The 14,887-nt window shown below is 43.7% G+C and overlaps 1 protein-coding gene across 9 annotated transcripts; it reads right to left on the reverse strand.

The window, feature by feature from the left end:
* Positions 1-4,678: 4,678 nt before the first annotated feature.
* LOC112887185 (serine carboxypeptidase 2-like) lies at positions 4,679-13,246 on the reverse strand. 9 transcript variants are annotated; one of them, XM_025953299.1, is made up of 10 exons: positions 12,796-13,242; positions 7,549-7,851; positions 7,364-7,459; positions 7,179-7,271; positions 6,976-7,061; positions 6,615-6,881; positions 6,358-6,485; positions 6,110-6,205; positions 5,091-5,196; positions 4,679-4,901 (listed from the first exon to the last, which is right to left on the reverse strand). In XM_025953299.1, the coding sequence occupies exons 1-10, from the start codon at positions 12,980-12,982 to the stop codon at positions 4,746-4,748; spliced, it is 1,518 nt and encodes a 505-aa protein (XP_025809084.1). In that variant the 5' UTR covers positions 12,983-13,242; the 3' UTR covers positions 4,679-4,745. The 9 variants fall into 9 exon arrangements, 6 of the variants coding, with proteins under 6 accessions (XP_025809084.1, XP_025809082.1, XP_025809080.1 ...); XM_025953297.1 differs by lacking the exon at positions 12,796-13,242 and having other exon boundaries at positions 7,549-7,936; XR_003227516.1 differs by lacking the exons at positions 4,679-4,901; positions 5,091-5,196; positions 6,110-6,205; ... (4 more) ...; positions 7,364-7,459; positions 7,549-7,851 and adding exons at positions 10,470-10,918; positions 11,432-11,519 and having other exon boundaries at positions 11,630-13,246.
* Positions 13,247-14,887: the final 1,641 nt, after the last annotated feature.

Below are 14,887 nucleotides of genomic sequence, written 5' to 3' on the forward strand. Positions count from 1 at the left end.
TGTCACTTTAATTTGAGTGCTGCGTTTCTTTCGAGTTCTTGCTTGTGTTCTTCATTTCGCAGGCAGGGATTAGCCTTCTCGGCGAGGTCAACTGGATTGTGACTACGGTTGATAACTAGAGGAGTTGTGGTGCTAAGATTGCGGGGTTCGAGTTGCTGATTTGAACCCGAATCGGTGTGTTGCATTCCGACCAAAATGAGTTTTCCTTCACCTGACGGAAGATCGGGCACCCCCGTTCATATCATTTTCCAATGCGGAGAGGGACTCGGAGTTGTCGGCCTCCTAACGATCAGTTGCCGAATTGTGTAGACCGAGTCGTGATCGGCTACGCAAGTCCTCAGATTGGAAAGAGTCCAACCCGAGCAAGGTTGTTGCAGCGCTAGACGGAGTTGCGTTGAAAATGGACTCCTCCTCGGTCCTCGCAGTGGAACCATGGGTTGACAAGTCATTGAGATTATCGACGAACTCGTCGAGGTCGCTATGAAAACTCGCTGCAAGAGTTTTTGGCTTCATGGCGTCGATGGTGAACCGATGAAAACTGCCCGCGCCGTCCGCGACGCAGACCCACGAGCCAAAAATGAACGTCGTGCCCTGAAGGGGCACAGCACTGGTGAATTTGGACAATGCCATCGAGTTCGCCGGTGGATCTTCGATGCGCACCCCTACCTGGCGCGCCAGCTGTCGGTGTTTTACCGCCTGCCCACCGAGGGGTATACCCGAGGTGGTAAGTTTTAGTAGGGTGATGCCGAGATCAGAAACTCGAAGGTGCAAGCAACACAAGGTTTAGACAGGTTCGAGCCGCGATGTGCGTAATACCCTATGTCCTGTTTGGTGGTTTGTATTGCCTTGGGTATTGATGTTGTGTTTTGAGGGGGTCCCTGCCCGCCCTTATATATCCGGATGGATAGGGTTACATGAATTCTAGTCTGACACTAGCCTAGGAACCATATTCGAGTACAACTCGAGTAGCTTCCTTCTGTATCAGCTAGTCTTACTTCGCATGCGAGTAGAGTATAACATGGATAAGGTATAGGACATGTCCTACCCCCTAATCCTATATGAACTACGTTATGTACACAGTCCCGTAGTCCCGGGTTTGACAATCCCTCCAAGTGGGGTTTCTCATAAAAGTTACTGCCATTTTGTACTTACAAATTTTTTTTGCAAAACTCCACGGTGGGCGCCTTTGTTGGTGTCAGACAAGTCGAAACCAAGCAAAAAATGTAAAGAGGGGGCCAAAGCTCAATGAAATAACCTTAGAGTGAGAGGGAGAGCAAGACAAATGAGCAAATAAGTAAATGGCTAAAAGTTCTCTCCTTCAAACCCTTGGGCTCTATTTATAGTGATGAGGAGGCGGTTGTTTCTATTTATTCCATTGGTAGGGCTAAATATTACAAATAGGTCCCTATATTTTATAACAAGATCCCTAATCATTGCAAATAGGTCTCTAGACTGCCAACTGAGCCTCTTTTATATACAAAAGGGGATCCCTAGTCTTAGTAGCCTAAGGCACACCCCAAACACTACTTTTGTACCATCCTTACCTCTAGGGAAGTTTTAAGGATTTTGTAGCCCTTACATAAGTTGAAAATTTACTGCCCCCTTCTCCTAGGGATGAATGATGTTCAGCAGAGGAAGGCTAGATTTCATTTTGAGGCTTTTTGGACCAAGTTGGAGGGCTTTCAGGAGGTTTTCGCAACTGAATGGGCATCTGAACTAGCCTCTCATTGTCCTTTTGACACCCTAGCAAGAAAATTCAAAGCAACCTTGAGATGTCAGCAAAGTTGGAGTCAAAAGAAAGTTGGGCATGTCAACTCACAGTTATCTTTAGCCAGGGAGATTCTCCATCAACTGGAAATAGCACAAGATTCACGAGGTCTCTTCAGGCTTGAGCTTTGGCTTAAAGACAAACTCAAGCCACACTGTTTGGCTCTTTCCTCCCTACAACGCATATAGCAATGAGCAGGTCTCGCATCAGTTGGCTCAGCGAGGGAGATGCCAATACACCTTGTTTCATGCATATGCTCGCCAACGGAAGAGGAAAAATTTTATTTGTAAACTCACAACCGATGATGGGACAGTTCTCACCAATCATGAAGAGAAAGAGCAGATTATGTTTGATTTTTACAACAATCTGCTGGGAACGAGCATTGATAGGGAAGTAACAGTTAACCTATCAGAACTAGACATGCCAAACATTGTTCTTACTGAATTGGATGCACCTTTTTCGGAAGAGGAAGTCTGGAAAATAATTAACTCCCTACCTTCAAACAAAGCTCCTGGTCCCAATGGCTCACAAGCAAATTCTATAAGGTATGCTGGCAGACCATAAAATTGGATATAATGGAGGCAATCTCAACTGTTTGGAGCAGAAAGTTTGCCAATTTTGAGTTACTCAATTCAGCCTTCATCACCCTTCTGCCCAAAAAAGAGGATGCCTCAAACATCAAGGACTATAGACCCATCAGCTTGGTGCACTCTTTTGCCAAACTCATAACAAAAATCCAAGCTAAACAGACTTGATGCTACATTAAATCAGTTGGTCTCTCCTAATCAGATTGCTTTCATCAAAGGACGTTTCATTCTAGACAACTTCATGCTGGTCCATCATACTACAAAATTCCTACACCAACAAAAATGAAGCTCGTATCCTCTTAAAGCTGGACATCAATAAGGCAGTTGATTCGGTGTCATGGCCTTTTCTTTTGGAAGTTCTTAAACGTTTGGGTTTTGGATCAGTTTGGTGTGATATTATAAGTGGATTGCTTGCCATTTCCTCTACTCAAGTGCTTTTGAATGGATCTCTAGGGGAGAAGATACAACATCAGCGTGGTCTAAGGAAAGGTGATCCATTGTCACCGATGCTTTTTATTCTAGTCATGGATGTGTTATGCCCCTTGGCGAAGAAAGCTGTAGATGAACAACTATTGCAGCCACTTGCCAGGAGAGCCTTGCAGCACAAGATCTCCTTGTATGCAGATGATGTAGTTATATTCTTGAGACCATCAGCAAGTGACATTGAAATCACTTTGGATATCCTGCAGCTCTTTGGAAGTGCATGTGGCCTTACAACAAACTTACAGAAAAGCAGTGTTCTTGCTATAAGATGTAATGAGGAGGACAAAGCAACTTTACAGGAAGCTTTGCCTTGCCAGCTCTCTGACTTCCCTTGCAAGTACCTAGGGGTCCCCCTTTCTCCTCATAAGCTAACCAAAGAACAGGTTCCGCCCATCATTGACAAAATTGTAGACAGACTCACAAGTTGGAAGGCTGATCTGCTTACTAAAGCTGGAAGAATGGTCTTGGTTCGATTTGTTCTCACCTCCATTTTGATCTACATCATCATGGCAATTGATCTTCCCCCGTGGGCATTGAAGGCAATTGATAAGATAAGAAGGTGTTTCCTGTGGAAAGGAAGAAGAGATGTTAGGGGGGGACACTATTTGCTAGCTTAGCCAAAGGTCGCCAGACCACTGAATTTTGGGGGCCTCGGTATCTGTAATATTCAAAACTTGGGGTATCTCTGAAGCTCAGGTGGTTGTGGCTACATAAAACAGAACCTGACAAAGCATGGGCTTTCTTCCCCATCCAAGCTTAGTCCCGAAGTCTAAGCCTTCTTAGCTATGGCTGTTGAGACAGTAGTGGGTAATGGGAAAAACACTCGTTTCTGGAAAGATAAATGGCTACTCGGCCAGAGCTTAGAATAGGACCTGCCACATTTGTTTAGTTCTATAGCAGCCAGAGCAAAGAAAAGGTCAGTCTATGATGCTATCACTGATGAAAGATGGATCTCAGATATAAAAGGTTGCATTGAATGTGCCTATCCTGATTGAATACCTACACCTTTGGGAACTTCTCTTAAATTCTCAGCTTCTGCTTTATACTCTACTAAATCAGCTTATGAGGTCTTGTTTATTGGAGCCACCTGTTTTAAACCTTGAGAAAAGATTTGGAGGAGCTGCCCCAGGGAAGTGCAAGTTCTTTATGTGGACAGCAGCTCACAATAGATGTTGGACAGCTGACAGGCTAGCACGCCAGGTCTTAACCATCCACCAAAGTGTCCACTCCGTGATTAGGTTGGTGAAATAATAGACCACCTACTGGTCTCATTTGTTTTCACCCGGCAAACATGGTTTAGCATTCTGCAACCTTTTGGGCTGCAAGCCATTTGCTCCACAGTTGGATGATCTGATTTTTGTGGATTGGTGGGAGGGAGTGAGCAGCAGGTTTTTTGGTCAAGCCAAAAAGGGGTTCAACTCCATCATTTTCCTGGGAGCTTGGCTAATCTGGAAGCATCGGAATTCTTATGACGTTTGGGCTGCAAGCCGTTGCGAAAAAGGTGCATTTGATGGAGGGATCCCTAACGTAACTCGGGTCATCTCGGCCTTTATTAGGGAGGAAGCACAGCAGTGGTCAGTAGCAGCAGGGGCTCGAGGAGTGTCTTATCTCCTTACCCTGGCTCCTACATGCTATTGATCTTGTGGTCTGGTCCTGCCTCAGGTTTTTCTTTAGAGACGGCTTAGAGTGTCCTCTAAAGGTGTGGTGTGTTACAGGCCCTTCAATCCTATAATAGTTTTTGTTTTGTTTTGGGGCTTTTTATCCCCTGTTATTCTTCTTAATATATTGATGCACAATTCTCCTGCATGTTTGAGAAAAAAACGCTCGAATGCTAAATACATGACACAAATATGCTTACTATGCTATTTCATCTTATTTATGCGGACAAGAATAAACAATGCTTCTAGTTATGAGGTGGTTCCATTTTTCGGCATGGCCTTCCCCTGCAAGAAGTGCTGAAACAATATGAATCCCTGTCGCGGTCTGTGGAGAGGAACCTCATGCCCTGCGCCACGAATGGTCACCAAGGTCAGGCCCTTGTACACTTGACTCCATCCGCCAACCTATTCGAAACCAATCAGAACAAAAGAAGGATTAAACACAACGTCAGTTGTTGCCTTTTAGGATATATGCGGATACTTGAACGATTTGGATATGACAATTGACAATCAATGTGACCTACTAATTACAATTCAGAAATGTCCGCCATGAGGTTCATATGAGGAAGCCAAGTTGAGTGGAATGAAGCTGACCTGCTTGTTATCATACCACGGGTACCAGCTCGTGGTAGTTGGAAGGCCCAGAGCATCGATGGAGTATCTTGTTGATGTCAAGGGGATTACTGCGTCAGTATCTCCGCTGCGAAATAAATGAAGGACCAAATCATTCTCTTAGATTTTGTAGCTAAGGCAGCCAAGCAAAATTCAGCATAACTGTGGCCATTTGAGTGCAGAAGATGACAGATCGCTATGTTTTTCTGCCCACACCTCTCGGTCCAAAATCAAACATACAGGCGAGTGTGCAATGTGCTATACCTACTGGCATGGACTATAGCCTATCCACGCGTCCAAGGGGAAAAAATTGGTTCGAGTAGTTGAATTCAAAAGCATTTTTAATTTGTTTCACTTTCGAACATGATTTTCTCGCCATAATCTTCTTGATGACAACTGACAGGATGACAGTGCCGCTCAATTCAACTAGAGATGATTTCTTAATAGATGCCGAAATTTTCCGCATGGATGACAATAATTTCGCAAGCGTCACAGGGGCGGACAAGGAGCTGTGCAGCAAGAGACAACGGGTTGTTCCATCTGTGACCTCATGGTAGTACTCAGGAAAATGGCGGGTCAACAATGGAATCTTCTGCGGATGACACAATGCAAAAACTACATCACCTGCTAACGTGATTATTCATTCCGATCAATTCTGCTGAAGCATGATGCACACAATATCAATGCTTTTAAATATTCTGTCTGTTCTTACATATATGATGTTTATTTTCTCAAAAAATTAAGTATATGATGTTTATAACAAGCAAATTTGTTCAATTTGTTGTATATACTGCACATCATACATTTAAAGGTTGAGCTAGTATATGTACGCAATTTATAACTTTATAGGAAACTGTTAAGTTTCGGTAAGAATTGCAAGAAAAAAAAATGTGATCCGAATCCGAATTTAGCATGCGTGCAAGGTCTAAAATCTCGATAATAAGAAGGAAATAGCGCATCTAGCTAGATTTAAGCAAACCAAGGTGCAACGAACAACTGACCTGAAGACCCATATCCTAAGGCCAGCTGCAATCAGCTCCTGGTAGATAGGAAGCATGGATCTTGGTGAATCTCCCCAGTGATCATTCAACGTGTCGCTGCGGACCATGGAACAAGACGAATAAGCATATTCGACCATACATGCATGAACCCCACTACTTAGACCTCATAACTTCCATGGAAGAATTAAATCTATCACAATCTGGCACATGATGGGTTCATTAATTTGGTCATCAAGACAAGTAGGAACCTGCAGGTGACCCAAGTGTAGTTTATGCCAGTGACGTTGGCGTGGAGGGCCCTCTGCACCTCGGGCCGGTTGTAGTAGACCGTTGAGTGGCTTTCGGTGCACGGGTCATACGATCCCCTCATCCATGGCTGTAAGCGCACGCACCCGGCCGGCCGCATCATATGCGTAGACGGTCAAGATCGATGATCAGTGAACACAAAGGAAAGGGGGGAAAAAGACTGTTTGAGCATGGGAAGATACACCCTCGCGTTACTCACTCTCCGTCTCTTGGTTGCCGCCGCCGCCGCTGACGATGATGTCTGGTTGCACAGGGGCGTGTAGATGCTGTACATGTCGATGTCGCCCTGCTCCGTGGCGGCAACGTCCTGGGCGGCGTTGCACGCCGGCGAGGGGTGTATGATGGAGTCGTCCAGGCAGGTGGCCCGCAGGAGTTGGTACGTGGCGTCGGAGATGAGGCCGTGGTTCCACCACGACTCGAACATGCCGGCGTAGTCGGTGTGGTCGTTGGTCACCGCGTTCCCGACCTGCAAAAGATTTCAGGTGGGTGTGGTACGGTGTTCTTCTTCCAGACAGAAAAAAAGAACACGATGGATTGATGCGGCGTTGGGAGCAAAGTACCATGAAGCCTTTGAAGTTTACGATGGGTTTCGCGATGCCGATGTTGTTCCGGTACACAAGTTGGGACAGCTGCGGAACGTAGTGCCCTGCCGATTTTATTCATTTTTTGCAATGATATTTTCGTGACTGAAAGTGGTAGTAAAGCATACACGAGGACACAGGGTAAAATGAAGAGAGCAAGCAAGCACTGCTACTACATGCACCTGCGTAGCTCTCCCCGGCGATGTAGAAATCCTGGTGCTTGTACTGCGGGAACCTCTCGAACCATTTCACCAGGAAAGCGTAGGAATCATGAGCTGCGATGACATTTTCGCATGGTGCTGAAGCCACGGATCGAGCAACATAATATTGTGGAAGCAAAGGCATCGCCAAGTGCGTGAAAACGTACCTGTTCTGTTGTCGCCGGAGGTGTAGAGGTCGGAGCTGGTGTTGGTGTACGAGAACCCCACGCCGGCCGGCGAGTCCAGAAACAGGATGTTCGCCGCTGCAGCCATTCACAGTTCAATCTCAGTACCATCAGTTCATTACCTGTAGCGACAAGGCAAGTTTTCAGATGGCAGCAAGGTAGCAGACCTCTGTTCCAGCGGAACTTGTTGAGGAAGAGCGTCGCGCCGTCCGGCCGGATGCGGAACGCGCCGAGCTCCTCCGACGCGCCGTAGGCCACCGACGAGCATCCTGGCCCACCGTTTAGCCACAGCACCAGCGGCGCCGGCTGGGCCTCAGGGGGCACCTCCTGCAGCCAATAGAACAGCGCCCGTCCGGCGAGCTCATCGACAGTGACGTACCCTGAGTACATCGGGAAGTCCACGGCCGGTTGCCCCGGCAGCCGCTCGATGCGGTCATCAGCAGCAGCGCTACTGCTCACCGCCGCCGCCCGCCATGCCGATGCCAGGAGCACGGCAAGGAGTACTGGAGCTACGGCCATTAGAACTTTCTGAAGTACAAATTTGTATTGCAGTTTGTGACACTTTGGCGTAGTAGAAATGTGGAAGTACAGCGAGTATATAAATAGAGGAGCTTCATGCCATTGTTTGGTTTGGACCGCACGCTCTCCTACTACTAAATTTCAGTTTATTGGTCAAAATTTGACTAGGACAACAAAAAACTAAAGAGTGAGATCGTGACATCTTGTAGTAGTTACAGGGTTGTCGTCAGAGAAATCCATCAAAGAAAAGAACAAGAAATGTGTAGCGATGCTTGCCAAGTTGGAAACCTTGCTATCCAGCTAGTTTTTCTGCAACACTCGGATAGTGTTAGGGGGTCAAAATGAGATTCTAGGCTTGAGCAAGTCGAAGGTTCCATGCTCCAAATCTTGAGCAGAATATGAACTTGTGTTTCTTGCACGTGTTGGTCTCTCCGCAAAATTCGTCGCATATAACTTTGTGAGGCCAGCCTGCATTCTTCTTTCAGTAATTTCGCCCGTACGAAGTGCTTAAAGAATACATGTTTTTTCCTTTTACGATTTCAGTAAATATAATACACTTTTTCCATAAGAGCCTTTGTTTTCTTTCAGTACTTTTACAAGTTAAAATCTCATCACTTTAATACACGTGTGTAAACCACATCGATAATATCAAGAGTCTTGTGTAAACCACGTATAGGGGGTTGTACGTGCGTGCAGAGTTTTTTTTTTCTCTTTTTGTAACAACAAACATGTGGGGATTTTTCATGTTTCGATCTCAATGGTTGTAACTTGATCCTATATGAAAGACGGATGGTATATGTTTTTCTTTTTCTCTAATTAACTTGATAATTTCTTAAGAGTATGGGATTATTATAAAATTATAGAATAATATAATTTCTTTATGCAACCAAGGATTTCATAAATTTAACAACCCTGCTAAGCGGTACAATTTTTTTCCTATGAATTATTTGCACTTTGTAAAAAAAAGCTAGAAAGAGTGATATAGGCATGTAAATTCTAGCGAACATCCCCTTGTGCAGTTTTTGAAACCATAATCTCTTTGCCAAAATATGGATCACACTCAATTAGTTGGTCAAATCTAATTGTTCTTTCAGTTGCAGACAATGAAAGGGCTATCTATAGAGAATTCATCACTCTCAAGATTTACGTGGAGTCCAACAAAATTTGATTTTTCATTTAATTATTTTTTGATTTACTATGATTTTTTAAAGATTCATCTAAAATAATTATAAAAGAAAAGGAGCAAAACCATTGGGAGAAACCAGTCAGGAAGGTCATGTGTCTGGTATCGCGAGTTCAAGGAGTCCGGACTGTTTTATTGTCTAGAGAGAAGACACGGATTGTCCCAAAGTTCAGAAAGGTAAAAAAAGTTTAGAAAGGTAAAAAGACTTGCCGAAGCAGTAACTGAGCTTCTGAATGGGCCAAATAGGCCTTGCCCTGACTCTCTGCTGCAGGCCTGCCTAGTCCCATGCCATCGGCCAAACGGTTCCCCAGCGACGGGCCGACGCCAATGTTGTCCATAGTTTCTCCCTCAAGAACAGAGCACTAACGGCCCTCCCGGGTCACTAGCTGATGCGACGAGGTGGATGAATGAAAGTTGGGTGGCGTCCGTCACCGATGGTGGTTGGGTTGGTTACTGATTTCGTCCGGCACCGAGTGTTCGTCCTGGTGCTGACACGTGAACAGATCAATCAAAAATCAGGAACACGAACCAGAGAAATATAATGTACTGTAGTAAGAAGCCTACCCATTTCAACTAAATTTCTTTGCACAAATCTTCTCTCATCCGCTAATTTTGATTCTCATTTCTAATATGTTTAATCACTTTGATACAAACCGAAAAAGAAATTCTAGTCAATTGAGGAAGTCAACTTAATCCGTTTCACCAACACCATCTGAACAGGTCGGCTCCTTACTCTGAACTCTGAACTTCGAAAGGTTAGGTGCTGGAGTCATCCCCTCACTTGCAGTGAGACACCGCCATTCCAGTCGTGCAAACATATTCAAACCTTAAAAAAGCTTGGATTTATTTGGTACCGTATTCCCTCACCCTCCGTAGTTGTTTGAATCTCCAGTCTTATTCAAACAAGATAAACATATGTATGTATGTCTACAAAGGCAACCAATCTGTGGAGTATAAACTCTTTTCTTATCAGGAGACAGAAGCTCTCATTACGGATATGTCACAACGACGAGAGTAATAAGTCCTGTTTGGATGCTCTAACTAATAGTTAGCTAGCTAATTTTAGCTATTATGGATCCAAACGGGTCAACTAATGGACTAGCTAATGATATTCCAGCTAATTGAAATAGTATTATCTCATTAGCTGGTTGAACCCAGCTAATCCTAACTAAAAACGTTAAAAGGCTGTATTACCCTCAACCCTTCCGTTAAATTCTCAAACACAGGAGTACCATGTAGCAATTAGTTGGTGGATCCAAACACACCCAGCTAATAGCTAGTTAGCTAATCTTTAGCTAGCTAAAAGAGACTTTTATCAATTAGCTAGTTAATCATTAGTTGGAAAGAATCCAAATAGGGCCATAGACAGACCGAAACAAAAGCACATTTACAAGATGTACTTCCATTTCATACCAATTTACAATCAGTCAAGCTTTCTTGAATTTGAAGGAAGAAGGAAGAATTACAATAGCCACTGTCGGCAAAAAATATACAATCAGTAAAAAAATTTAAAAAGTTGTGGGCTGACCATAAACAGTTAATGCAATCCTTTAGTCCTAAAAAATCCAATATCTCAGCCCACAAACACAAAAACAAAATCCAATCCTTCTGTTTTTGAGCAATATCCAGTAGATAGGCAGAAGCCCAAAGCTTCCAAAATTCTAGTGAATGGGAAAAAAAATGGTCAAAGCCAGAGCACGGCACGCAATAGTGCCAAGAGCAAAAGCAGGTGAGGGAAAAGAAAACTCAAGCCTTGAGAAGTATTGTCGATAGCATAACGGGATGAGCTTTAAATATCTGAAGTTTTAGTGGACCTAATGTTTCCCTGACAACATCTGAAAATCCACAAAAAAATGGGTAATATATTAGAAGTAAAGTTAAATGTGGATGAATTGGAAGGTGAGGTAATAAATTTTGATACTGAAGTAAAGTTAAATGTATGGGTTTCTTACTACAACCAACTAAAATTGTAGGCTGAGAAATGGAAAGGACAAATGTGAGATGAGGTGAGCCAGTAAAATAGATTATTGGTTCGTCAGCTGCCTACATATTCTGCAATAATCAGCGAGGTTGAAAAACGTACTAAACTGACTTTATTAAAACAAATGTGCCATATGACTTTAGAAAAAAAATCTCATTACTAAATTGAAGGTGTGTTATGAATCTGTTAGTTTCAACACAGTTCCTTGTCTTCTTACAAAACAAAACGAATAGTTACCAGCAGCTAGAAAGAAAGAAACACAACAAATATGGGGGGCCTGAAAAAGAATGAATGGCTACGGCGGGGACCAGCTTGTCACCTCAATTTAGTCTTCACCCCCAGGCTACGGCGGGGACCAGCTTGTCACCTCAATTTAGTCTTCACCCCCAGCAAACGCATCAAGGACTCCACATAAATTCCACCACTGTGTTGGGGACCTCCTAATGAGCGGCAATCTACGTGAAGCTCCCTTTCAAATTAAGTTGAGACATAAGCCCAGGAAAATTCAACATTACCTTAATCAGCACTGACTAAGAAAATAAAGTTAATGTCCTTTTGTACTCACCGTGGAGGTACAGTTACCATCTCTGTCTTCATTCTTATCTTCACTTTCAAAACCATCAAGTTGTTCTATTATTCTCCAATGCTTATGGGCAAAATCACAAACGGCAGATGCAGAAGTTGATGATTCTACATTTTTGTTCTTAATAAGCTCTTCTTTAAATTCACCATCTTGGCCATTAATAGCTTGATGGAATGGAGTGTTCGAAGCTGCTACATTTTCAGATTCATTTTCACAGGCTGAATCAAGTGGCAACCAGGCCATTTCACATTGAGACTCTTGATCTGAAATACTAACAGTCTGCTGTCTGACTTCTTCCATGGAGTCATCTTCAGCTAGCTTCTTCTTGTGCTGAATGGCTAGATTTTCTGTTTCTTGCCATTTGTCAAGGATGCCTTCAGGTAGCCTGTTAATAACGCAATTAACTGATAGTTCTGTTGTGCTTTGTTCTTGTTTGATCTCCTTCCTCTGTTCATCTCCAAGACCATGGTGGGATGAATCATCTGAAGACGATACCTCTGGAATCTCAAAATCACTCTCAGCTCCGTTAACTACTATTTCTGCAGTATCATGCTTGTCAATAAATTCCAAAATTTCCAATGAACTTAAAACTGACAGTTCCTTTCTGTCTGCAACAAATTCGTCACCATATGGCACATCGAGTAATTTTGCAGTATAAAGTGAGGTGCTGAACTCTCTGGTATTAAGATCTTCGAGAAAACAATCAAATGGAGGTTCCATTACCTGCTGATGCTTCTCTGAACAACCATCCAATTCAGCAAATGCTTTTAGCTCCTCCTTGTTTGTCTCAAACATCATCACTTCTGTTACAATTTTCTCCTCATCGGCATTCTCTTTGTCGTCGATACAGATTCCGGGTGAAGCAATCATTGACATGTGCCGAGATTCTTCAGAGAATCCATCTTCAAACACCTCTTTTATCTCATGAGTTCCAACACAAACTTCTGACGGGCCAGAATCACCAGCTTGCTCTGTAACACGCTTCACTGCTCTCTCCTCCCGTTGGTCTTCCCCGGGAGGTTCACCGGCATCGCTGCCGCATTCCGTGCGACGATGATCATTTCCTTTGCTCCACAGGGATGACACGAAATAGACTAGGGTGAACCAGCCGAAACACACGAGAAAGGCAAGCACGGCGAAGAATAGCACCGGAAGGATCAGCAGATAAGGCAACAGCGAGAAGCGAGCCGGCAACCGGAGAGGCGAGAATGCCCAGACCTGGCGCGGGACGTGGTAGTGGACGTGGAAATGGCCGCAGCCTGCGCCTCCCTTTCCTCCTCTGCGCGCTGCTCTGCACGCCCATCTCCTCCTACCATTGCTCAAGCTCAAAGCCATGAGATGCTAGAGAAGCAGTTCGAGAAAAAGATTCTAGAGAAGCAACCCGTGTCCGCAAAGGGAGAAGATTCTATGATTGGCCTGAGTTCTTTCTGTCTGCTAATCGCTTGCTTTTGTGCAACGCCGAAAGCCGGAAAATCGATCCCGGTAAAGGGCAGACGGCTTCTTTTCGTGTTTGATTATGCAATAGTTTGAAATTTTGGGGGTGTTGCGGTCGTTCAGATGGAGGTGGAGGTGGAGCCCGCCAAGAAGCATTCAAGCTGTTTACCGGTGGTGTGCCTAGAGGGGGGATGAGGTGTCGTCAAAAGCTAACACATCAATCCAGTCTCTGGATTTCGATGGATCATGTCATGACTGGTTCAGGTAAAGTTGGGTCATGGATGCTTATCGGCAGCAAGTGTGTTCGGAAAGAAATGAAGGTGAGGGAATCCATCACTAGGATCAGATCCTAGTGTCGCCACTAACGCCAATAACTTAAAAAGGTGTTTATCATAAGTTTGGTATTTGTCAACTTTTGTTTACATTCAGAAACGGAAAGTAGGAACATTGTCATCACCTCACGTGAGCCAATTCAGCGAACGGAAACTCTGGGACAGGTGCCAGAGAACATGCTGCATATTTGCGACAATAGTCAGGGCATTAAAAACTCTTCATCTTTCACGTTGAATACGATTTCAGGCAGCTATCAAATAGCAAGAAAATTTATAATTGATGTTGGTGGGATAAAGTACTGATTCAGGATATTGTTTTATTAGAAATTTAATAGGGCAAATTTTCAGTTCTATTTGTCATATTTTTCTTTTAAGGGATTCTAAATCTTTTTTATTAAGAGTCATCAAAACTTGTAAAAAATACTTTTTTAATTACTTCAATGTAAAATTATAAAAGTCTAGCTTGAAAAAACCTTTTATAAAATTCTAGTGTGATGATGGACCTGAGAAACTAGTGTTGGTTTTGTAATCAATACTAAGATATTTTAAGCTTTATACTGTAATTCATTCATAAAACTAGTGTACGTGCGTGTTTGTAAGCGTCTGTACTGTATTTTTCCATAAAATAAGTTGTACAGGAAAACCTTGATATGATTAGTATATCTTTCACTAATGCCTATAACTTCGTGGTTCTAGTACTCTAAATATCTATATGAAGACATCTAGATATTAAAATATTTTATTATAAAGAAATCTATTTTAGATGCATGCATACATAGCACGTCCCTGTGTCTCAGTTGGTTTTGGAGGCATGGCCTCCCAACACTTGTGGATGCAAGTCGCCGGGATGGAGATGATACAAAAAATAAGACTTTCAGTTTTAAATTAATCTGAAGATAAATCATGACCATGACGAAAATTGCATACAGAAAACGAACATATCTAAACATGCTCATCAAGTGATTTAAGATATAACATTGCAGCAGCAAGATCAACCCTAACCAGATCATACTAGGTACGAAAGATATAGTTAGGGATAGAAAACTGTACATTTCTTGCCTGACCGGAATAACTGGGTAAAGAAGACGACGGCGACGATCAGCACCTCTGCGCGCTTGACGATGCCAAGTCGCGCCCCACTGACGAGGAGGAAGACGAGCCGTGGCGACGAGAAGGTAGAGGACGATGATGTGGAAGCGTTCTAGCAGTCACGGAGAGCGCTTCCCAAAAACTTTATTCGCTCTCTCCCGGTGCAGGATCGCTGAGGACGAGGTTTCGGAGACCTGCTCTCCCGATCGTCGATGCATGCCGACGAATGGGATGAAGTAGCGTACGCAGCGGCGCAGCAAGCAGGTTGAGGCGTGTTGTGCGTCTTCTGTCTGTCAATTTTCCTTCAGCACCCACCTCTAGGGTTTTTGGCGTCCCAAAAACCGAGTCAGTTACGAGTCCCAAAATTCCACGTGTGAAATCCGTA

Source organism: Panicum hallii, chromosome 3 (genome assembly GCF_002211085.1).
Source record: "Panicum hallii strain FIL2 chromosome 3, PHallii_v3.1, whole genome shotgun sequence".
In the NCBI taxonomy this organism is placed as follows: Eukaryota; Viridiplantae; Streptophyta; class Magnoliopsida; order Poales; family Poaceae; genus Panicum; species Panicum hallii.

Bases quoted from the DNA above. Each gene is read 5' to 3' on its own strand.
- LOC112887185 (XM_025953299.1), bottom strand. From the start codon at position 12,982: ATGGCTTTGAGCTTGAGCAATGGTAGGAGGAGATGGGCGTGCAGAGCA. The intron at 7,460-7,548 runs GTCTGCTACCTT...GAATGGCTGCAG, and splicing joins CAAGTTCCGCTGGAACAGAG to CGGCGAACATCCTGTTTCTG. The intron at 4,902-5,090 runs GTCAGCTTCATT...GGTTTCGAATAG, and splicing joins CGTGGTATGATAACAAGCAG to GTTGGCGGATGGAGTCAAGT.